This window comes from Salarias fasciatus, chromosome 12 (assembly GCF_902148845.1).
Source record: "Salarias fasciatus chromosome 12, fSalaFa1.1, whole genome shotgun sequence".
Taxonomy (NCBI): Eukaryota; Metazoa; Chordata; class Actinopteri; order Blenniiformes; family Blenniidae; genus Salarias; species Salarias fasciatus.
In genome coordinates, this window is record NC_043756.1 from 7885517 (window position 1) to 7909455 (window position 23939).

The window sequence follows — 23939 nt, forward strand, 5'->3', positions numbered from 1 at the left end:
GTAAACTTTAAAAATCTTAATTAAACCAAAATACACTCAATTGTAAGAACATACACTAAGGCCAGATTGATAACATGTATAAACAGGAACATCATTCCAAGCTTGGAAGCACGTCTTACAATGTTGAGGGTCTACCTGAGTGTATGCATCTACCTGTGTGTCTCAAACAAGCAGCATAACCCTTTACCTAGTTACTAGTTACTAGTTACCCCTGACAATCCCCCACTGTGAACCCTTGCCCTTTGTTTGTTGTTATCCCCTGGAAAACATGTTTACTGTGCTGAGAGGCATAGTGTCACCCACAACCCACCCTTAACAAACAGGCTGTGTATTTCTCAGGTTGTAAATCTACAGTTGTGTTGTTCCTCTGATAGAAACATGGGTGGCAGGAGGGAGGGCGAGGCTGGTTTCCCAACACAGCACTGTCCTCTAATGATCTCGTGCTAAAAGCCAGTCTCCTGTTCATCACTCGCCGTGTATTACACTCATTATTTAGTCATGTCAGCGCGATTATTCATTCATCCTTTTCTTTTGGGTGGATTACTCAATAAAAAAGATGCGTGTCCATGTAGGAGGATGACGAATATGTGTGTAATAACGCCATCCTGGCCGCGCGCATGCGCACCGCGCGAGCACCGCCGTCTGGCCGAGGTGTGAGAGGCGCGCGGGGGCTCCGCGGGCAGCCAATGAGGACACGTTGTTTTCCCCGTGACATCACCCGACACTCCTCTTACTAAAGAAGGAAACAAACACATCCATCCAGAAAGAAACGGGAGACGGAGCGAGGAAGAGGAGGGAGGGCTCGGAGGCCGAGGAAAGGAAGAATTAAACCCCACTAAACCCGTCTGACACGGAGGGCCGCAGGGAAAAAAAAAGGACGCTAGCTTAAAGCCCCCCCCGACGCCGCCGACGCCGCCGAGCTCGACATTTTTCCTCCGGACGACCACTTTTCCCCCTTCTTCATCTCTGAGAAACTTCGATTTTTAGCAGGTGATGATCTTGGATTATTGTTTTTTCTTAACAACAAGGATGCATTTTGAAGTGATCTCATCTTTTATTGAGGTAAACACGGAGGAAAGTGGGTGTTTGAATAAGCGATGGTGGGTCGTGGCGACCTTTAACGGTGGATTGAAAGGTCAGGTGTTGCATGCGCGATGAGGTTTGGCTGGTAAACAAGCGTTCTTGCCCATTTTTCTTCAAGCTGTCGCCGCTAACACCGTATCCTCGACCGAACTGTAGATATCACAAGTCCTTAAACGTGACTCCGTCTGGGAGGAAGGAGAGAAAAAAAAAACAAGGGAGGGAGCTTGGTAGTGCTGGTTGCTTGTCTGTTTTTCTGTTTGTCCTGAGCTGGGGGATGGGGAACCAAAGCCAGCTAATTCCTGTCTAGAAATAGAAAATTCATAAGCCGAATAGACAAGTAGAGCCAGAGAGTTGCCCCGAAATTACTACTAAGGGTTTGTCTAAATGTACCACGATTTTTCTTGTGTTTGCAGTAGTTTTTTGGGATGAAGACGGACGTTTGCTCGATGTTGAGAAGTATGTGGCACCCACCAAGTCGATTCTAAGTGCCTGTAAATGTGATTATATAATCGTGGTTGCTCAAATTTGCTCGGTTTGGAAAGGAGTAGAAAACGCACGCAAACGCTGCCATGAAGGCGAAAAACAAAACGATGTCCAAACAGGAAGGAAGGGAGATTGCAGACAAAGGAGGAAAGAAGAAACAAAGGGGAGCAGAGACCACACCGTCTAGACTGTGGGTTATTTCATGAAACATCACTGCTGTTGCCTCCCTGTCGGCCCCAGATGATCGTTTTTATTACTGCCTCCCCTTTTAGAGAGAATATTTCTGGGCTTGTAACTAATCAACAACAGAGGGTCTTTTTTCCTGTTCTGCCCTTCAGTGTGACTCAGGAGTTTTCAGCCCAGCAGGGCCTGAAATATGAGCTCAGCTTGCGGCTGATAGAGAAGCTCTGTCTGTCTTCCCCTTTTGTTTGCCACAGATTATCACACGTCTTCCTCACAGGCATCAGATGTCCATCATATTGAATCCAGATTGCACTATTTTCAGCCCTAATAGTTCCTCTGTACTGCAAGGGTTTTCGTGAAAGGAATCTGTAGTTAATCTCTGTGGCTTGTTATTATGTCCTTTGCTGGAAAGCCCCTGACTTACCCCCCTTTAGATGAATGTTATCAGGCATCATTCACTTTATTGGTGCCATATTAAAGCTTTCTGTTGTAACACTTTAAAATGATGTCAAGTTGAAAACTGGTACAGATTGACATGAGTTGTACTTATTCATACGGGGTCTTTGTAAATGTTCAGCAGGACTGCTGTTTTTCCTGACAGCTGGGCCAAAGGTGACAGCTGAGCAACACTGTCTGCCGTGGTTTTTGTGTTGGGAAGTCAGCTTTTCTGTTAACTTTGAGGACCTTGTTTTTCTTTTTGACTGTTGGGTGTGATTGTGTTACTGTGGTCTCTGTTTAAAGGGCTTATCTTTGCTATGTTCACATGCAGGCACTTGCATAATAACATTGATGTTATTGATGCTCTTCATGTGTGGAAAAAGAAAATCCTTTCGATCCACCCGGTGGTGATCAGCCTCTCCCTCAGTCCTCCTGTCTGGTATTTTTCAGCAGTCAGCAGCTGAACACGTGATACTGATGGAAGAGAAGGTCTTTGTGGGCTTTTCCAAGGAAACCCTTTGTTGACACAGTGGTGATAGCATGCAGAGAGGGTAGAGAAATGGAGGGGTAGTTGGGAAGGGGGGGGAGGTTAGCTCGAGATTGAATGCCACTTGTTAGTTGGCGAGGTCACGACTCCTCAGCTGAACTGACGGGACGTTCGGAAATAACTGCCAGCGTCTCCTGGAACATTAAGCTGTGCCTGCCCTGTTTGTGTCCGTGACCAGAATATTGACGAGCAACCAGCGACACACCAACGCAAGCAAAACAGCTGCCATGTTGCAGCAAAACAGGGCCGAAGGTTGTTTACTAGAGAAATATGATACTGTTACCGTGTATACTGGTATTTACTGTGTGTGAGGGTTGGGGGGGTGGGGGGGGGGGGGGGGGGGGGGGGGGGGGTTATCAGATGTGATCAGGGGAATTGTACAACGGCCAGGGCACTACTGGCAGGCAGGATGCTTCTTACTCAACTAATCCGGGGCTTCCTGTCTTGTCAGTTTGTTCATTCATCAAGGTGTTTTTGATCTGTTGCCTCAAAGTCAGAGCCTCTCCTTACACAACTTCCTGCTCTATTGCGTTGCAGCAGAGGCAGGCGACGTCATAGGACTGTTTGTTTTGCCAAGTTACGCACATTCACGCTTCTTTTGAGGGCGTATGTGTGGTGAGAAATGACTCGGGAAGTTCTGAAATGCCTTGTGTGGTGGGAGCCACAAGGAAGGAGAGTGGAGTACTTTCTGTAGCTCGTGACCTACTTTGTTCATCGTCGGTTATTATCTTGAGTTTTTTTGGAAAGAACGGAACATAACTTTACCTGGTGCGTCATGATTATTGTTCGGTGGTTGGGATACAAGTCGTGAGTCAGAGCTTTGTGTAATGTCATTTACTGATTTTTTTTTTTTTTTCCTTTTTTCAGCGGTGGAAGAGAAAATGTAGGTTGTCTGTCGTTTGAACAGATTAGAATGGTGCTAGATCTGTTCTAACTGTATCATTTTACTGAACAAAGAAAGAAAGAACATCAAATGTAAGATCAGTCTGCAATCACGCTGCACCTCTACATAATCCCGAATGTGTCTGGGCAGTTGAGCTCTGCTCTTTGACGGTGGTGGTTTATTTTCACATGTTCCTCTTGTTGTAGGGAAGTAACTGTTGAGACAGCGGCAACAGTTGAAAAGACATAGTTCCTCCCTAAATTGTCTACATGAATGTGAAACTAAAAGTAGGATCAGGTGTAGGGATTTTCGGTATGAACCCTTTAACCACAAGGGGTGAAAGGATGTGGGAAGTGGAGGGAGGGAAAGGAGGGGGGAAACAGTGAACAAAGCTGTAGGACAACAGAGAGTCCAGCTTCTGCCAAAGGTGCTGAACAGAACACAGTGAGTGTTTGTTTGTTCTGTAGACTTCCCGCAGAGAGGAGTTCATTACTGTATTCAGGCTAAAGGGCAGGTCAAAACAGACAAGGCGTGCTGTTCCCGAATATTCCTAACATGACTGCATTGTTATCTGTCATCACTGTTGATATCACCGTGAGTTTAGCTAAAACCAGACTGACAGGGTAGCAGCCAGAACAACCTGCGCACAGAAAGTGTGCCTCAGCTCTTGTGTGTTGTTTTTCTCATTGACGTGTTTGTGCAGGAAAATGCCCGTCGGTCTAATAAACATTCTCTCTCTGTCTCTCTCTGTCTCTCTCTCTCAATCTGTTAGCAATGGCTCAAGAAACCAACCAGAGCCCGGTGCCCATGCTCTGTGCCACGGGTTGCGGTTTCTATGGAAACCCACGAACCAATGGCATGTGCTCTGTATGCTATAAGGAACACCTGACACGGCAGCAGAGCAGCGACCGCATGAGCCCCCTCAGTCCCATGGGTAAGACGGCAACACTCGGAAAACAATTTTTAAAGCTTGTATATTCAAATTGATTATTGCAGCTATAAGTTTTTTTTTTTTAAGAGTTTGTTTTATGGTAGAAAACAGAAAAGAAATGTAACTAGGGAATTGCTTAAAATAAATCTACTTACTAAATGGTTTTAAGAGACAAATGAAGGAAATACACGAAAAACAATGTTTTATATATATGTATAAATTTAAATGCAAGTTCCCAGCATGCAAATGCTTTAACCTTCATGCTGCTTATTGATGGCTAAAGATAAGAGGTGATTTGTGGAAGTGCACAGTTTGTTTTGAAATTCAACCAGTTCTCAGATAGTCAGTTTGTTTTCTCGGTATCCCCCCCACCCTTTTGTTTTTCCACTCTGTGGTAATGAAAAACAGCTGTCTTCGTCATTACAGTCTTAAAGGTTAAGGGGTCCCCAGTCCTTTGGACATTTTTAAGGTGAAACACAAGTTTAGTTTACTATGAAAGACAACAAAACTACAACTAAAACTAAAATCCAGTTTTACATGCAGTTGTAAAAGGGGAAAATTAAATTTTTTTATTTTTTTTTTTAAGTAGGACACCCAAAAGAAGTATGCTCTTAATAGTCCTATCAACCATAAAATAATACAGCAATAAGTGGCATCAAATGCAGGTTGAAATCATCCCTCATCAGCAAAACGCAAAACTAAACAGATCAAATAAATGACATTGAAAAATGTCTCGGTTGTTTCTATTTTCAGTTAGATGCCATTGTCATTATTTAATTGTCTAATGGAGTCCACTTTGTTTTCATGCAGGATCAACTGCTAGTCCTACCTCAGAGGCCTCGGCAATCCAGAGACTAGAAGCCAGTCTAGCCAAGGTCGACGCCTCGCCCGCCTCCTCCCCAGAAATGTCTAGGTCAGTATTGACTGTGATTGATTTCCCCCCCCCCCCCCCCCCCCCCCCCGCTTGGGTCATTCGTGTTGTTCTCCTGAAACTGGAGACGGTGTTCTCTGCTGACTCATTGATCTTACATTTGTCTTTTGCCCTGCAGAACTGTTCAAGGATCTCTCCCTGTGACTCAACAAATGACAGAGATGAGCATTTCGAGAGAGGACAAGCCCGAACCCTTAGAGCCTGGTAAGACATGAAACATAAACACACTCGCCTCAGCAGGCACGCTGGCGGACGAAAACCAGAGGACATCTGACACATGGCCGCCTGGACAGCTCACATGCACACGTTTCACGGAAACATCCCTCCAGCCTCAGTTTATTTTTGATGCTTCGCCGTGCACCTTAAACTAGACTGTTGGTTTTACTTACAGCCTCCAAGAAATAGAGGGTGCCTAAAAATACACCCGTTTAAAAATATCTCTACACCAGAGGGCTTTCTCAGATTTTGTTGCTGTGTGACTGAAGCTTTCTCAGAGTTCTGCACTCTTTTCTGCCGATAACAAGGAGGTCAATTGAGAGATACAAAACATAGTAATTACTGTCATGTGGGACAAAAGAACGCCCTTCAAGATCCCAGTGTTTGGTAATCATCTATAAGTGCCTTTTATTTTCTGCTCACATAAATTACAAGGACGATCCCTTTTCCTCATGTCTTCTGCAGTTGTTTGCCAGCCTGCTGCTTCTAGCCCGACTCCTGTAGCTTCTTCCAGCAGTGAAGACAGCAAGGGTGACACCCCCAAACCGAAGAAGAACAGGTGCTTCATGTGCCGCAAGAGGGTGGGCCTCACAGGTGAGCAACAGGAAGATGACGTGCATGGATTGTTATGTATTATGTATGTTATTGTTATGTAGAAGGTTTTCCAGTTTTGAATGATATTCTCCTTTTTTTCTGATGCACATATAAGTTTACTCTGTCTGGATTATGGTCATCTCTCATAATTTCTCACTTTGACCTTTTGTGTTTTAGGCTTCGACTGTCGCTGCGGCAATCTGTTCTGCGGTATCCACCGGTACTCCGACAAGCACAACTGTCCCTACGATTACAAGGCCGAGGCTGCCGCCAAAATCCGCAAAGAAAACCCCGTGGTGGTGGCTGACAAGATCCAGAGAATATAGATATGAAGACAAAGAACAGCATGGCCGCAACATGGAAACACCATTGACAAAGACTGGAGTATGCGTGTGAACCTTTGAAATGAGCACTGGCATGAGTGGCTAAGTGAGGATCGAAAGGACTTGATTTACAAAATTACAACCTCAAGAAAAAAAAAGAAAAACAAAAAGAAGAAAAAAATGAAAAGATCCTGTCTGAGGAAGATGCATGAATGATCACTTTTCTCCTTTTTTGATTAATTCATTAGTTTGTTTTATCCAATTTTCTGTGGTGTGAATTTGCCGCCGTTCAGTCCTGTTATTCTTTTTTTTTTTTTTTTTTTTTAATTCTAAGAATATGTATCGTCTTACTAAGGACAGACCAGGCTAAATGTCCAGGATATGCTGTGCTCCTCTCACCCATACCAGGCGCCATTTTGTGCCAAACCGTAAACAACCGCCGTGTCAGCCGGACCCCGTCATGCATCTCACACACACATACACCCCGATAGGTTCCTGAAAGCATTCAGTCGATACACACAAACAGTCCATACAAGTCATGTCCCTCCACCTCCAGCTTGTCGTGTGCTTCGTTGGTACTGGAGTTAGTCGGTCGGCGTCTCCCGCTGTGCACACGGGGCTTTGTTGTTCAGTCTGTCTTTCCTAGCTTTACCTACCTCACGCCTGCTGTGTTAAACTACGTCGTCTTCCCTTTTTACTTTGTCGTCGCCTGCTTTGACCCCAGCAGAGCAGCAGATCGTCATGGTAGTTGATCAGCACGCCCGCGTTGACCCGATTGTTATGAAGCTGCTTCAGTTGTACACGGAGGTGTTTTTTTTTTTTTTTTTTTTTTTTGCTAGACGGGGACAAACGAGAAGACGCATACATTTCCGCTGAATCTAATCATTTACGACAGACGCGTTCAGGAGTTGACCAGCTGGACCCAGCTGGTAGATTGTAATCACAGACGCCTGGTGCAGGGCTGTGTGTACCGATGTGTGGCCTGAGAGGAAAGATAGCACCCTTTCCTGACGGGCCTGGTGGGTGAGTTTAGGCTACTTTTATAGTAGGGGCATGAATGAATGGGATAAATGCATGAGTTACTCTTCATCTGCATTAGTGTTTTCAGAATTGTCACTCGCATTAGGGTTTCAGATGTGTTATTGCTAAGAGACAATTATTTTATGTTTTACTTACTTTTTTTTTTTTTCTTCTCTTCCACCATCCTGATGTTAGCACATGTAATCAGTGCATTTGTGGACTTAGGGTATGTGAACCTTTTGTTTTATTTTATTTTTGTGCTAACACAACATTCATGTGAGCACAGTGTGTGTGGTTGTGTGTGTGTAATGTATGGATGTGTGTGTGTCGTTCCCCCCCCCAACCCCCTTTTGACTGTGGAGCTACCTGGTTTATCAGCACATGTTTACAGAACTACAGGAGCATGCCAGAGCTAGATTTATGACAAATAATAGATTCCAAGATTAGATGTAACTTCATCTTGTCAAACAGCTATCGGTCTGTGTGTCTGCTATAGATCACCATAGAGAAGTGTGTGTGTGTGTGTGTGTATGTGTGTTTGAGGGCGTGCATGTGCACATAACTGTGCAGAGGTGTGTTTTCAAAGCTGCCTGACACATTAAAAACACGTATGTTTGTGACTTGTGTTACTTCTCCCTTTTTCCTCCTGTAAGGATGTGTTTTTCATTTAAGAGATAACTGTATCCGTTTTGAGTTTTTCCTTTCCGATTCTTAGTTATATGCAAATTTGTACAAAAAATGAAAAAAACAACAAACTGTGTTGATATTTATGTATTACATATAATCTTGCTATCCAGCATTACAACAGAATAGTATCATGTAAATAAAACTGTACAGAGAGACATTACCAGGCTTTGTCGTGTGCTTACTTGACCAGCTCCTTCATTCAGGGTTAAATATTTTTTTCATGAAAAGGATCAGAAGTTAGTCAACATTTCAGTGAGAAAATGTCACAATTAAGAAATATCAAAGCTCAAAAATCTGTTCTTTTCACTTTGTTTGACCTAGAAACCTATTTGAGCCTAATTCTCCTATTTTGAAGCCAGAAAACATAATCCAGAGGTTTTTTTTGCACAGTGTGTTTATTCTGAATGCTTTGCTAAACAACCTCCCCCTTTCTTTTTGACACATGGAGGTCACTCTCTGCTGCGATGATAAATGTACTGTGAAATGTGACTCCAAAACATGCTGAGACTTGGAAGAGGACATTTTAATTTTGGCTTAGGCGTAGTGTATAAAATAACATTTATAATAAGGAGAAATAAATGGACAATCTAGGTGATTGCAAGGATTTTTGATATTTTGAAAATGTTTATCCTGTTTTGAACAATACAATATTGCTCATTTGTGCTCAGTTATTCCATTTTATTTAAGTGTACACAAATTTAAAACCTTTTGTGATGATCAGACACAAAGGGGAGGCTTTACATTTTGTCAGCTGTTTGAATAAATCTACTCCTAGTGAATACAACAAAGCCAAACTGTATAGTTAAGCATGAATGGCAAAATGAGTGAACAGTGCAGGAGCCGCACGTCAGCACCTCTTGTAATACTTCACCCAGGTTAACCTGACCCCACGCTGTAAACCTTAACAGCCTCGTCTGGGTCACACAGGAATCACTAATCCCTGCACCTTGCAAGAAAGCAGTCCTGTTTGAGGCTATTGAGGCGAGTGCAGCACACGCAGGATGTTTGTTGTGTGTGTGTGTGCGCGCGCGTGTGTGTCTCAGAGACAATGTGCTTTCTCACAGTCCTGTTGGGAGCTCCGGGGCAGAGTGCCTTCACAGATGGCGTCACAGGAACAGCTGCTCAGACAGCTGAGGTGTGCTCATGTGGTGTTCCTGCGACAGAGAGAGATCACATTGTCTGGACACAAGTCCGACATACAATGGAGACTTCTCCACCGAGGCACATCGAAAACTTCCAATGTCCTTCAAGTGATTCAAATGAAGAGGATTACTGGGGCCTGTAAATCAGTCTGCCGCCTGCGCAGCAAATAAATGACTGACCACATCGTCCTCCTGACTGCTGACCCCCGGTCTGCAGGTTCCTTTGAAACAGAGAGCGCGGGATTCATAAGTGGCGCAGTGACAGACGAGAAGAGGATTAACACACTCCAAATACGACCTGGAACAACTGCAGGCATCCAACATTACTCTTTTATAAGATGCACACGCTCTCCCAGACTCAGTAATCTCCTGCATGCACGTTAACCTATAATTTCTTTCACTGATGTGTGCAGCTCATTTATCTGTGCCACTCTCTCTCTCTCACTCTCTCTTTCTCTCTCTCTCTCTCTCTCTCTCTCTCTCTCTCTCTCTCTCTCTCTCTCTCTCTCTCTCGTCACTGGGTGTGACCAGAGAGGTTAAAAAGCTGCAGTAAATGTACGACGTCCCAAATTTTGATGACAGATGTCATTGCCAGATGTTCGACGGGGTTAGAAGTCAAATGAGGCCACAAAGTGTAAATATGAAAGGAACAAACAGTCACGCCCGTATTCATTGTATCTTATTTCTCCCTACTACTATGAGTTACTGTAAAAACTTCATAATATTGTTTCTACATTATATCCTCTCTCCAAATTTAGTCAGAATGAGAGGAAACGCGTGATCCAAGGGGGAAAATGGTTTTCACATGTTTAACCACATGAGACGTGAGCGCAGACGCTTGTGAAATATCTTTTACGGCCATGAAGACAGACAGACAGAGCAGTGTTAAGCTGCTGTACACAGTGGGGGGTGGCTGTGTTGTCAGGAGTAAGAGCAGAGGCAGCAAACAGAGCTGCTGGTTTGGCAAAACAGGGAAGAAAGAAAGGGCCCCTCCTGCCCAGAAGACCTTTAAGAGGACTTTTCACTCCAAGCTTTGCTCATTGCTGCCCCCTGGCGGTAGTTTACCACAGAAATAAATACCAGCATAAACAGTGGACGCAGAGCTGTGGAGAGCTTTTACTCCGAAGATTTCCTCCCTTCTTGCTTTTTATCCGTAAAAGAAGTGACTGTTTTATCCTTGGCTCTATATAAATAAAGCTGAAATGAATTGAATAGTGAGTTGTGTTCTACATATTACAGTGTCGTAATAATTTAAATGAAGGTACATAATGTGAAATAATTATATTTACATTAAATGCTTCAGAATTAAATTTAATATGGTGCATTTTATTGAATGTTGTATTTAAAAAAAACAATGTTGCACTAAAACTGATACATTGTTGCCAAGTCGTCATTCGGGAACGTCATCAGTGAAGTAGTCAGCTAATTTGCATTGTTTACTCATTTGCATAATTATTTCACAGTTATTTATTTTTTTTAGAAGTAACTAGTAACTCTGACTAATAGGTATGTTTTCAAAGTAACTTTCCCAACACATACAGTTGGAATTAAATAAATATGACAAAAAAATCCCAGACATCTGCACCAACTGCATAGATTAGAGGGGAACATTTTTTCACTGTGTCTGGCACTGTAGGAAAATCAGTGTATTTTGGGAGAAAGTGAGGGAGACAATAGGAAATAATTATTTAAAAGCAAATTCCAATAAATCCAAATTGTTCCTCTTGTCACTGTATACAAAAAATGCAATTTAACAAATACGAAAGAGTTTTAATAGCTTGTTCAGCTTGCATACTGCTAAGAAGTGTATGCATTACTTTGGAAATCAGTGAGTAGACCAAGTATCGGTCAGTGGTTGAGACAGATGCTTTCAAAATTCCCTGGACAAAAAATAACAGGCAGGTCTCTGAGAACATATAGGAACCCTTTGTGAAGTACTAAGATAGAGATTTAGCAGACCCTCAGATGAATGAGGGACCATGCAGTTCCTGCATTTTCATTTTTATTTTTATTTAAGTGTATGTATCCATAGGAATGTATATGCACTCATGCTAATGTAAGGGTACTTACATGCTGATTTAGTTTTGCTATCAGGGATAATGCAACCGGACTTGCACGAAGTTTGTGGAGGAGAGCAGTTTGTGTGTTTGTTTGTTTGATCTTACTTTTTAAAAAAAAAAAAAAAAAAGCACCTAAACGACTGGTATTTTATTTTAAATACAATGTAAAAGTTGCGAAAAACAAAGCGCTCCTCGTTTTCTGAGCCCATCCTGTAGGGGGCGCTCCTCGGTTTCTGCGCCCAGTCCGTCACGCTTGACACAGGAAGAAGAACGTAGGCCGCTCGTGCTACCAGCGGGACCATTGTAACGTTGGGGAGACGCATTTCACTCCAATGAGACTTTGACTTTTGTACAAGCAGCGACCTGAAACAGCTGTAAACACTGAACCGATGCTCGGATTGTTTCCATAAAGCGGCAGAGTTGAAGTGAACTCTGTGGATATTTACCGATCGCGCGCTGTTCCTCGTGCTGAAGAGCTGAAAGAAAAGCGGCACCATGGCGGATGTTACTGCTCGTAGCTTGCAGTACGAGTACAAGGCGGTGAGTGGATTTGGAGAAAAAGCTCCCAAACATCAACTCATTGAAAACTGTTGGGATTAATTTATCTCACATGTGGAAGTTGGCTATGTTTTTGTTTTGAATGTAACTTCTGCTCGAGTTAGCCGTCCCGCTACCGAGCTGCTAGCTTAGCTGTTAGCACAGCTCTAAATCCGTGTTTAACTTGCAGAACTCAAACTTGGTGCTACAAGCTGATCGCTCTCTTATCGACCGCACACGGAGAGATGAGCCCACAGGAGAAGTGCTGTCCCTGGTGGGGAAGCTGGAGGGAACCAAGATGGGTGACAAGGCGCAGAGGACCAAACCTCAGAAGCTGGAGGAGCGACGCGACAAGTCAGTGCTTTTAATAACATTCAGCCTGAGTTTACAGCCCCTGTGTTTTTCCAGCAAGTTTACAATTGTTTCATGTGATTGTTATTCCTGAGAATTAGGAATGATTTTGTCATTGTTACGAATGCAGGCAGAATGTATTTAAACCCACTAATTATAATACATTTATAGCTGTCTAATACGTATGTAATAATAAAACAGAGGTTTTGGAATGTTCTTTCATGTTGCCTTCATTATATTTCGAAAGTTATAGTTGCTGATTTGTCAGTTCTGACAGCATGGCTATTGTAAGAAACAAAGCAACTCGATCACCCCTCCTATCAGAATACAACTTGATTTAAAAACAAAAACAAACTATGAACTCAAGTTTTGGATTTTAGTGCATCAAATAAACTTTAAGATGGTCAGTTCACCTACTTCTCCCATCATGTACTTCAAGGAGAACAAATAGGTGGAAAACTCAAGCAGGCCACCGAAAATGATCCTCAGGATTCAAAGATGCTTGTGTTTCTTGTGGACTATGAAGGTTAAAGCTTGCCAGATGAAATAAAAAAAAAAAATCAAGATAAATGTAATACAGATTAATAAACAAAAACATTCATGTTGACAGCAGTAACTACTATATTGTTGACCCTGTGTGAGCAATATAACAGATATATAATAAGCACTAAAGTTTGCTAGCAGACTCTCAGTTTATCTTTTTCAATGGATATTATTGCAACATTTAATTTGTTTATATATTAACCTTTTTTTCACTCTATACAGGAGACGAAAAAGAGACGAGGACAGACATGACATCAACAAAATGAAGGGCTTTACTCTTCTGTCTGAGGGCATCGATGAAATGGTGGGCATCGTCTACAAGCCCAAAACCAAAGAGACTAGAGAGACCTATGAAGTCTTGCTTAGCTTCATCCATGCTGCTTTGGGAGATCAGGTCAGTGAATGCTCCAACCACTGTCTTTTATAATAAGGCTCATCTTACACCTTGAATCATGGACCAGCATCTGATATTCCATTCTGCTTTGTAGCCTCGTGATATTCTCTGTGGAGCTGCGGATGAAGTTTTAGCAGTGCTGAAAAATGACAAAATGAGGGATAAGGAACGGCGGCGTGAGGTGGAGCAGCTTCTTGGACCTGCTGATGATACACGATACCACGTCTTGGTTAATCTGGGAAAGAAGATTACAGACTATGGCGGGGACAAGGATTTACAGAATATGGGTAAACAGCGATTATTGATCCTCTTTAAGACTCCCACGTTTTTGTATAATTGCTCATGCATTTGCAAATCACGTTTTATTCCCAGATGACAACATCGATGAAACATACGGGGTCAATGTCCAGTTTGAGTCTGATGAGGAGGTAAGTTCTTTCTTTCTGATACTTGCGGACAAACTATTAAAACACAAATTGAACATCGCGCTACAAAGCCAGTGTCCCTGTTTTTTTGGTTTGTTTGAAGGAGGGGGATGAAGACCAGTTTGGAGAGGTACGAGATGAACACTCGGATGAAGACAGTGAAGGAGAAGAGGCAGACCATGGCTGCACTCTCTCAGCTAATGTAAGTGCAACATCTCAATGAATGTTTTTTTTTTTTAGAACATTATTAAACTGTTGAACCTACCTCACACATTATTTTACTGTGTTCTCAATTCAGCTTGGTGCCACCAGTGATGTGATGACAGTGAAGAAAAAAGATTTGCATCCCAGAGACATCGACGCCTTTTGGCTCCAGCGTCAGCTCAGCCGTTTCTATGACGATGCCATCGTCTCACAAAAGAAAGCTGATGAAGTTTTAGAAATCCTCAAGGTACAATTCTTTTGTCTGTATGTTTTTTTTTATAGCAGATATGCATGAATGTTAGCGATCTCCTCACATTGCTTGTTATTCCACAGACCGCCAGCGATGACAGAGAGTGTGAGAACCAGCTGGTGTTGCTGTTGGGCTTCAACACCTTTGATTTTATTAAAATCCTTCGTCAGCACCGTCGCATGAGTACGTCGTCTCACAGAACCCCACCATTTTTTTTTCTTTTCTTCAGTTTGGTAGATTTGATACCTGCTTGAATTTAATAATTACTTTCTTCCCCGGACACACAGTTCAGTATTGTACCATGCTGGCGAGTGCTCAGAGCGAGGCGGAGAAAGAAAGGATCATTGGAAAAATGGAGTCTGATCAGGAACTGTCAAAGATTCTTTACCAGCTGCAGGAAACCGAGAAGGAGGATATTATTCGGGTAAGATGATGTTTTCGAAACTGTGACAGTATTCTGTAAAGGTTCTATTTCTCGTTTAGTACATGACACTTAAAATTTGGTGATTTTGTAGGAGGAGCGATCCCGTCGAGAGAGGGTGAGGAAGTCTCGTGTTGATGACTTGGAAGCAATGGACATTGACCATGGAGAGGTACGGCTTACTAAAGGAGTCAACGTTTTTTCAAGATTATTACCTGTTTTATCCTTACATTGTCAAACTGACAGTGAGCAGAAGCAGATGCTTACATTACAGTAGGCCTTCTGTTAAGATAATTAGCTTTTTTTTCAACAGTCGATGGCGCCTCGGCAGCTCCTTGACCTGGAGGACCTGGCCTTCACTCAGGGAAGTCACTTCATGGCCAACAAACGTTGTCAGCTGCCGGATGGCTCTTTTCGTAAACAGCGTAAAGGTTATGAGGAAGTCCACGTGCCGGCCCTCAAACCCAAACCCTTCGCTGACGATGAGGTTTGTTGGTTTTATCTACTGTTATTTCGTAAAACAAAGTCATTGCCCCAGTTTGAGCTGAACTGTGTGCCGTTTATAAATATATCTGTGTTGTTGTTTCGTCATCAGGTGCTTGTTGCCATTGACAAGTTGCCTAAGTATGCCCAGGCTGGATTTGAGGGTTTCAAAACTCTGAATCGCATCCAAAGCAAGTTGTTCAAGACGACCATGGAGACGGACGAGAACCTGCTTGTTTGCGCACCTACGGTCAGCAGACATCATTCAAACCATAAGTAGTGCAACCACACTATCCGACATTAGTTCCTCCTGTAACGCACACTTTTTCAACTCACAGGGAGCTGGAAAGACCAACGTCGCCCTGATGGCAATGCTGAGAGAGATTGGAAAGCACATTAACATTGACGGAACAATTAATGTGGACGACTTCAAAATCATCTACATTGCCCCCATGCGCTCGCTGGTGCAGGAGATGGTTGGAAGTTTCGGCAAGGTAAACCTTTCTTTCAGCTTTGAGACGTTTGTTCCTTTTCATGGTATTTATATCCTTGAGGAGCACTTATATGGAAACGACACTTTTTTTCCTCCTAGCGTTTGGCAAGTTATGGAATCATTGTGTCCGAGCTGACAGGAGACCACCAGCTGTGTAAAGAGGAGATAAATGCTACTCAGATCATCGTTTGCACGCCAGAAAAGTGGGACATCATCACCCGTAAAGGCGGGGAGCGTACCTACACCCAGCTTGTGCGCTTGATCATAATTGTAAGTGTTGGGACTGATCTCAAGAAGGTTCTATCTTAAAGTAAATGTGAAAGGTGATCTGACTTTGAAAAACATCGTATTTTATGCAGGATGAAATTCATCTGCTCCACGATGACCGTGGCCCTGTGCTGGAGTCCTTGGTGGCGAGGACGATCCGCAATGTGGAGTTGACCCAGGAGGATGTGCGTCTGCTGGGTCTCAGTGCTACGCTGCCCAACTATGAGGACGTGGCTACCTGCCTGCGTGTTGACCCAGCCAAGGGACTCTTCTACTTTGACAACAGGTTTGTACTTAATAATGACCCAAAAATTATGATCGACTGAATAATAAAGTCAGGAGGTATTTCTCCATAATATGTTTACCTTTTTTGTATAATTTTCTGTGATTAATTATTGGTGTTTTTGTTTCTGTAGTTTCCGCCCGGTGCCTCTGGAGCAGACCTATGTAGGGATCACAGAGAAGAAGGCCATCAAGCGCTTCCAGATCATGAATGAGATCGTCTATGAAAAGATCATGGAGCATGCTGGAAAGAACCAGGTGATTCCTTCTCAAATTCAGTGATCAATATACTTTATAGAATAAACTTTGACCCAGAGTCTCACACATGCTGGAATTTTCTCGCCCTGGATTCTAACCTGAATTTACTTTGTTCCTGGTAGGTGCTGGTGTTTGTTCACTCCAGGAAGGAGACAGGAAAGACTGCCAGAGCCATCAGGGACATGTGCCTGGAGAAGGACACTCTGGGTCTGTTTCTCAGAGAGGGCTCTGCGTCCACCGAGGTGTTGAGAACTGAAGCAGAGCAGTGCAAGGTGAGCTGACGTCTCAACTCTCAGACCTTGATTTTTAAATAAATTAATATTTCAGGGTGAAACAATTTATCTAATTTTACTTTTCGCCCCCTCATTTAGAATCTGGAGCTGAAGGATTTGCTTCCTTACGGCTTTGCGATCCACCACGCTGGTATGACCAGGGTCGACCGTACACTGGTGGAGGATTTGTTTGCCGACCGACACATCCAGGTTCTGGTGTCTACAGCCACTCTGGCCTGGGGTGTGAATTTGCCAGCACACACTGTCATTATCAAAGGGACCCAGGTGTACAGCCCAGAGAAGGGCAGATGGACTGAGCTGGGAGCCCTGGACATCCTACAGGTCTGTCTTTATCTTTTTTCTCTTTTTACACAAAGTTGTAGTTTCTACTTGTGCTTATAAAAATAACTTGAATTGATTGTTGAATCTCAGATGCTTGGGCGAGCTGGACGCCCTCAGTATGACACCAAAGGAGAAGGAATCCTGATCACGTCCCACGGAGAGCTGCAGTATTATCTGTCCCTGCTCAACCAGCAGCTGCCCATCGAGAGTCAGATGGTGGGAAAACTGGCCGACATGTTGAACGCAGAAATCGTGCTGGGCAATGTTCAGACGGCAAAGGTAAATTAGTAGCTTATAAAGGAGAGATTTTTAGGTTGTTTTGTTATTTATTTTGGTAAATTACTGTCTCGTGTTTCTCCATCAGGATGCTGTGAACTGGCTCGGCTACACCTACTTATACGTGCGCATGCTCCGTAACCCCACCCTGTACGGCGTGTCTCACGATGACCGGAGCTCAGACCCCCTGCTGGAGAGACGCAGGATGGATCTGATCCACACGGCGGCCAACGTCCTGGACAAGAACACCCTCATCAAATATGACAAGAGGACCGGAAGCTTCCAGGTTTGAGCATTTCTTTTGAACATTGGTTTTATACTTCACGTGATTCCAGCGTTTGTGAATTTCTGATGCATTCCTGTTGGATTTTGTTTTTGCCTTCTCTCTTGAAGGTCACAGACCTGGGCCGCATTGCCAGTCACTTCTACATCACGCACGACTCGATTCAAACCTACAACCAGCTGCTGAAGCCCACTCTGAGCGAGATAGAACTGTTCCGAGTGTTCTCGCTGTCCTCCGAGTTCAGGAACATCACTGTGAGAGAGGTGAGCAAACTCCAGGCAGCTGTTGGTCGAAGTATCTGATGCTACACTGCAAATCTGCAATAAAAAGCGACTTCAGATGTTAACAGAGCGCTGTCTTTTAGGAGGAGAAACTGGAGCTGCAGAAGCTCCTGGAAAGAGTTCCTATTCCTGTGAAAGAAAGCATCGAGGAGCCCAGCGCTAAGGTAGTATCCAGATATCACTTTACAAACAGTTCAATAAGGCTTTTTTTCCCATTAAACATTGATTTCCATTTTCAAATGACCAGAATGCAGTGAGTAATACTCTGTTTTTTTTCAGATCAACGTGCTCCTCCAGGCCTACATCTCTCAGCTCAAACTGGAAGGTTTTGCTCTCATGGCTGACATGGTGTATGTTACACAGGTACAGAAACGCCTCATTCACTGGCATTTTGTTATTTAAAGATTTTAAATTTTCAACTTGAGTATAAAGAGTAATTATCTTCATTTAAAAAAATCAGCCTTTGACATAAAATAATAACACTCTTCTCATATATTTGACTTTAGTTTTCAGAAACGTAAGTCAAACTTAAGAGGTTTGTTGTTGTTGCATCTCCTTCAGAGTGCTGGACGTTTGATGCGAGCCATCTTCGAGATTGTGCTGAACAGGGGCTGGGCTCAGCTCACGGACAAAACCCTGAACCTCTGCAAGATGATTGACAAGAGAATGTAAGAGTCGTTTCCCTCTAAAGTGAATTTAAACACTGCGTTTCACAGCAGGCCTTTAATATTCTGCTTCCTCGCCCTCCTCAGGTGGCAGTCCATGTCTCCTCTGCGACAGTTCAAGAAGCTGCCGGAGGAAGTGATCAAGAAGATCGAGAAGAAGAACTTCCCCTTCGAGCGCCTCTACGACCTCAACCACAATGAGATCGGTGGGTTTCCTTCCTCTTCTTCCTCGTCTCTGAAATGTTTCATCAGCCTGGCTGTGATTCTCAAACCTGTCGCGTTTTCTGTTTCAGGTGAGCTGATCCGAATGCCTAAAATGGGCAAGACCATCCACAAATACGTTCACCAGTTCCCCAAACTGGACCTGGCCGTCCACCTGCAGCCAATCACTCGCTCCACGCTGAAGGTGGAGCTCACCATCACCCCCGACTTCCAGTGGGACGACAAGGTTGGTGGTTAAACCCTTGACCCTGCTGCCCTCTAACAGGACTGTCTCTCAGCCCGCTGACACCTTTTTTCCTTTTCCCTCCTAGATTCACGGATCGTCTGAGGCTTTCTGGATCCTCGTTGAGGACGTGGACAGCGAGGTCATCCTCCACCACGAGTACTTCCTCCTCAAAGCCAAGTACGCCCAGGACGAGCATCTGGTGACGTTCTTCGTCCCGGTGTTCGAGCCTCTGCCTCCGCAGTACTTCATCCGCGTGGTGTCGGACCGATGGCTCTGTAAGAGGATTCATCCGAAGTTGAATTTTTAAATGAGATCACATGAAATTTGAGGAAGCCTTGCAGCTAACGTGTTTGTTTTTCCTCAGCCTGTGAGACTCAGCTCCCGGTGTCCTTCCGCCACCTGATCCTCCCAGAGAAGTACCCTCCGCCCACCGAGCTGCTGGACTTGCAGCCGCTGCCCGTCACGGCGCTCAGGAACTCTGCCTTCGAGGCGCTCTACCAGAACAAGTTCCCTTTCTTCAACCCCATTCAGACACAAGGTACCTGAGAACACGAGAGGAGCCGCCGCTTCCTTATGAATGGCTCTCCCGGCTGTGTTACTTACAGTTTATTTCCGTCTCCCGCAGTTTTCAACGCCGTCTACAACAGTGACGATAACGTGTTTGTGGGCGCCCCCACCGGCAGTGGGAAGACCATCTGCGCCGAGTTTGCCATTCTGAGAATGCTGCTGCACAATGCAGAGGGCCGATGTGTGTACATCACTCCAATGGAGGCGCTGGCTGAGCAGGTAGGGAGACGGAAGTGTTGTTCATACTTTTCTGTTGTGATAAGACTCATTTCTCAATATTTTTCCTCAATAAGTATCAAATAAACTATCAAACGGGCCAATTGTCCTCCAGGTGTTTGTCGACTGGCACCAGAAGTTTCAGGACATCCTGAATAAGAAGGTGGTGCTGCTGACCGGAGAGACCAGCACCGACCTGAAGCTGCTGGGAAAGGGGGACATCATCGTCAGCACGCCGGACAAATGGGACATCCTGTCCCGCCGCTGGAAGCAGAGGAAGAACGTCCAGAACGTCAGCCTGTTCATCGTGGACGAGGCGCACCTCATCGGAGGGGAGAACGGAGTAAGAGCTAAACGCTGCTCCGACTGCCAGCTGTTGGCTGCAGTATGAGTTTTAACACGACGCGTGTGTGTGTGTGTGTGTGTTTTCTCTAGCCGGTGCTGGAGGTCATCTGCTCCAGGATGAGATACATCTCCTCTCAGATTGAGCGGCCCATTCGCATCGTGGCCCTCAGCTCGTCTCTGTCCAACGCCAAAGACGTGGCCCACTGGCTGGGCTGCAGCACCACCGCCACGTTCAACTTCCACCCCAACGTCCGGCCCGTTCCCCTGGAGCTGCACATCCAGGTGTGAACGCAGCGCCTCGGTCACCTGACACGCGGGTTTCTCAGTTTAAAATACCTGAGATGAGCTGTTCGCTGATGAGATTTCTGTTTTGATTCAGGGCTTCAACGTGAGCCACACCCAGACCCGCCTGCTCTCCATGGCCAAGCCGGTGTATCACGCCATCATGAAGCACTCGCCCTCCAAGCCGGCCGTGGTGTTCGTCCCATCCCGCCGACAGACCCGCCTCACGGCCATCGACATCCTCACTTTCTGCGCCGCTGACGTGGTTCCTCAGAGGTCAGTGGCTGCAGCGAGAGCCAGGAAAGAACAGACCCGCTGAAGCTCCTGCTCACGTCAAACATTCGCATCTCTGTAGGTTCCTGCACTGCTCTGAGAAAGACTTGGCTCCGTTCCTGGACAAACTCAACGACCCGACTCTGAAGGAGACGCTGGCCAACGGCGTGGGATACCTGCACGAGGGCCTGTCCACGACCGAACGCAAAATAGTGGAGCAGCTCTTCAACTCCGGTGTGACTCAGTCCTGCTCTTCATCTGTCAGCTCAGTGGGTTGATACAGGAGTAAAAGAAAATAAAAAAGAAACCTAATGTTTGTGGGTCTTGCTTCACAGGAGCCGTCCAGGTGGTCGTGTCCTCCCGTTCTCTCTGCTGGGGCATCAACATCTCCGCTCACCTCGTCATCGTCATGGACACCCAGTACTACAACGGCAAAATCCATGCGTAAGGCTTTAATTATTTTCACCACTAAAACACGTCTGCACAATAGAAAGTAAGATGTTGACATCCCTCTGCTGTGTTCCTGTTTCGTTCAGGTATGTGGACTATCCCATATATGACGTCCTGCAAATGGTGGGAAAAGCCAACCGGCCCATGCTGGACGACGAGGGACGCTGTGTCATCATGTGTCAAGGCTCCAAGAAGGTACCTGCTCCCCTGCTGCCGCCGTCTGAAGATTAGACTGCACGAGAACATGCTGAATGGTTCGCGTATCTCTTCTCAACAGGACTTCTTCAAGAAGTTCCTGTACGAGCCGCTGCCGGTGGAGTCTCACCTGGACCACTGCCTCCACGACCACTTCAACGCTGAGGTGGTCACCAAGACGGTGGAGAACAAGCAGGACGCCGTGGACTACCTGACATGGACGTTCCTGTACCGACGCATGACCCAGAACCCCAACTACTACAACCTGCAAGGCGAGTCCGGCCGCCGTGCCGGCTGAGAGATGCTCGATTGAACGTCGGTTCCAGCTGACGTGTGATCCTCCTCTCTGCAGGCATGTCTCACCGCCACCTCTCGGACCACTTGTCTGAGCTGGTGGAGAACACGCTGCACGACCTGGAGCAGTCCAAGTGCATCAGCATCGAGGATGAAATGGACGTGGCGCCTCTCAACTTGGGCATGATCGCCGCCTACTACTACATCAACTACACCACCATCGGTTCGTGGAAACGCCTGGCCTCAGATTCTTCATGCAGAGTTGAATTCAGACTCAGCCTTGTTGTTTTTGCTGTCTCGTCTCACAGAGTTGTTCAGCATGTCCCTGAACGCTAAGACAAAGATCCGCGGGCTGATCGAGATCATCTCCAATGCCGCCGAGTACAAGAACATTCCCATCAGGCACCACGAGGACGCCCTCCTCCGACAGGTAAACCAACCGGCCAGACTGAATGATCAACTCCAACACAGATAACACCGTAGTGAGCTGGATTTCAGTTTGATTTCTGTTTTTATTTCAGTTGGCACAGAAGGTGCCACACAAACTGAACAACCCCAAATTCAACGACCCCCACGTGAAGACCAACCTGCTGCTCCAGGCACATCTGTCCCGCATGCAGCTGAGCGCCGAGCTGCAGTCAGACACCGAGGAGATCCTGAGCAAGGTTGGTATTTCTGAGCGTTTGGTTTTTTTAACGCAGTCACACTTCTCTAATTGTTCCAATTAATCAAATCTACGTTTGCTTTGTAGGCGATCCGTCTGATCCAGGCCTGCGTGGATGTCCTGTCCAGTAACGGCTGGCTGAGTCCGGCTCTGGCTGCCATGGAGCTGGCTCAGATGGTCACCCAGGCCATGTGGTCCAAGGACTCGTACCTCAAACAGCTGCCCTTCTTCACCTCGGAGCACATCAAGCGCTGCACCGATAAGGTGAACGTGCCTCAGATGCTTTCAGCTCTCCTCCTTGGTGATGTACGAATAAATGAGTGACCGTGTTCTCCCTTGGCGTCTTCATCAGGGTGTGGAGAGCATCTTTGACATCATGGAAATGGAGGACGAAGACAGAACGGCTCTGCTGCAGCTCTCAGATGCTCAGATGACCGATGTGGCTCGCTTCTGTAACCGCTACCCCAACATCGAGCTGTCCTACGAAGTGGCCGAAAAGGACAACATCAAGAGGTGGGAATGCGGTCTCCTTCAACTATTTTATAATTAGCTGTTTTTCTTTGTAGCTCTAGAATGTGAATAATTCTGCTTTTCTTAGTCTTCCAGAACAATAAACTGGTTGAGGATTGTTGGGAGGGGAAAATCTTTTTTCCCCCGCTGTATTAGGACTGAACCAAAAATATGCAGTGACACAAAAACCAAAATAATCTGAAAGAATATTGGTCTTGTTGAAGGTTGAAGTTGCAAATAAAGGTCAGTGGAGTCTAACAGGTGTCTGTTTTTGTCCGCAGTGGCAGCCCAGTTCTTGTTCAGGTTCAACTGGAGCGAGAGGAGGAGGTGACCGGTCCCGTTATTGCGCCGCTCTTCCCTCAGGTAGATTTAACCGTGGTTTACTAATGTGATTTATTTTTTTAAATCTGAATCAATTTTAACCTAAACATTGTCCACTGTTTTCAGAAACGTGAGGAGGGCTGGTGGGTGGTGATCGGAGACCCCAAGTCCAACAGCCTCATCTCCATCAAGAGGCTGACTCTGCAGCAGAAGGCCAAGGTCAGTCAACGGCTCAGTGCCGGTATGTTGTCCTTCAAATCGCTGTAAATGCACTTCTAATGTGGGATCTGCCTTCCTGCTCAGGTGAAACTGGACTTTGTGGCTCCGGCGATGGGCGTCCACAACTACACCCTGTACTTCATGAGCGACGCCTACATGGGCTGCGACCAGGAGTACAAGTTCAGCGCAGACGTGAAGGAAGCGGACAGCGATGGAGACAGCGACTCCGATTAATCAGCGACCTGATTCTGTTCTCCACCATGGCTTTGGTAGAGAGCGATCAGGGTTTTTATTCTTCTGTAGATATTCATCTTCTTTGACTTACTCATCTCTACACTTGTGATACTTTTTCTTTCTTCAGTTCTGTTTAAACTGTGTGAGTGATGTACACCAGTCCAGTCAAAATGTACAGGATCCGTTTGTCGTTAATCACATGTATTACCGATACATGCAGTAAGTCTCAATTTTTCTGTCTCAATTCTGACTACATTTAGCTGTTGATGGTACAGTTTATAAATTCTTGGACTGGTTAAATTTTTTAAGCTTGGTGTACTGTCTGAATTATTTTTTTTTCCCCAATAAAGAGAAGCCACGTCTTTTTATTATG

The 23939-nt window shown here is 45.2% G+C and overlaps 2 protein-coding genes across 2 annotated transcripts; both read left to right on the plus strand.

Moving 5' to 3' along the window:
- The first annotated feature begins 746 nt into the window (after nt 1-746).
- On the plus strand, nt 747-8479 carry zfand5a (zinc finger, AN1-type domain 5a). Its single transcript, XM_030104476.1, has 6 exons — nt 747-990; nt 4390-4551; nt 5359-5461; nt 5598-5683; nt 6161-6289; nt 6467-8479. The coding sequence occupies exons 2-6, from the start codon at nt 4392-4394 to the stop codon at nt 6613-6615; spliced, it is 627 nt and encodes a 208-aa protein (XP_029960336.1). The 5' UTR covers nt 747-990; nt 4390-4391; the 3' UTR covers nt 6616-8479.
- Nucleotides 8480-11789: 3310 nt separating this feature from the next.
- snrnp200 (small nuclear ribonucleoprotein 200 (U5)) lies at nt 11790-23934 on the plus strand. Its single transcript, XM_030104424.1, has 44 exons — nt 11790-12061; nt 12249-12412; nt 13175-13346; nt 13441-13633; nt 13719-13774; nt 13875-13973; nt 14070-14222; nt 14309-14408; nt 14513-14649; nt 14741-14818; nt 14960-15133; nt 15242-15379; nt 15468-15623; nt 15722-15892; nt 15982-16175; nt 16306-16429; nt 16552-16701; nt 16801-17043; nt 17134-17322; nt 17408-17605; nt 17713-17865; nt 17967-18047; nt 18163-18246; nt 18445-18551; nt 18636-18754; nt 18842-18996; nt 19082-19271; nt 19361-19534; nt 19622-19782; nt 19895-20122; nt 20215-20406; nt 20504-20682; nt 20762-20913; nt 21015-21123; nt 21216-21324; nt 21407-21596; nt 21677-21841; nt 21927-22048; nt 22140-22283; nt 22370-22546; nt 22635-22795; nt 23074-23155; nt 23240-23332; nt 23417-23934. The coding sequence occupies exons 1-44, from the start codon at nt 12017-12019 to the stop codon at nt 23564-23566; spliced, it is 6411 nt and encodes a 2136-aa protein (XP_029960284.1). The 5' UTR covers nt 11790-12016; the 3' UTR covers nt 23567-23934.
- Nucleotides 23935-23939: the final 5 nt, after the last annotated feature.

What these genes read in the sequence shown, in the direction of transcription:
- snrnp200 (XM_030104424.1), top strand. Translation starts at nt 12,017, where the DNA reads ATGGCGGATGTTACTGCTCGTAGCTTGCAGTACGAGTACAAGGCG. An exon ending in GGTGTCGGACCGATGGCTCT is followed by an intron (nt 19,272 to 19,360) that starts GTAAGAGGATTC and finishes GTTTTTCCTCAG; the next exon opens with CCTGTGAGACTCAGCTCCCG. An exon ending in GAAAAGGACAACATCAAGAG is followed by an intron (nt 22,796 to 23,073) that starts GTGGGAATGCGG and finishes TTTTGTCCGCAG; the next exon opens with TGGCAGCCCAGTTCTTGTTC.
- zfand5a (XM_030104476.1), top strand. Translation starts at nt 4,392, where the DNA reads ATGGCTCAAGAAACCAACCAGAGCCCGGTGCCCATGCTCTGTGCCACG. An exon ending in GAGCCCCCTCAGTCCCATGG is followed by an intron (nt 4,552 to 5,358) that starts GTAAGACGGCAA and finishes GTTTTCATGCAG; the next exon opens with GATCAACTGCTAGTCCTACC. An exon ending in TCCTCCCCAGAAATGTCTAG is followed by an intron (nt 5,462 to 5,597) that starts GTCAGTATTGAC and finishes TTTGCCCTGCAG; the next exon opens with AACTGTTCAAGGATCTCTCC.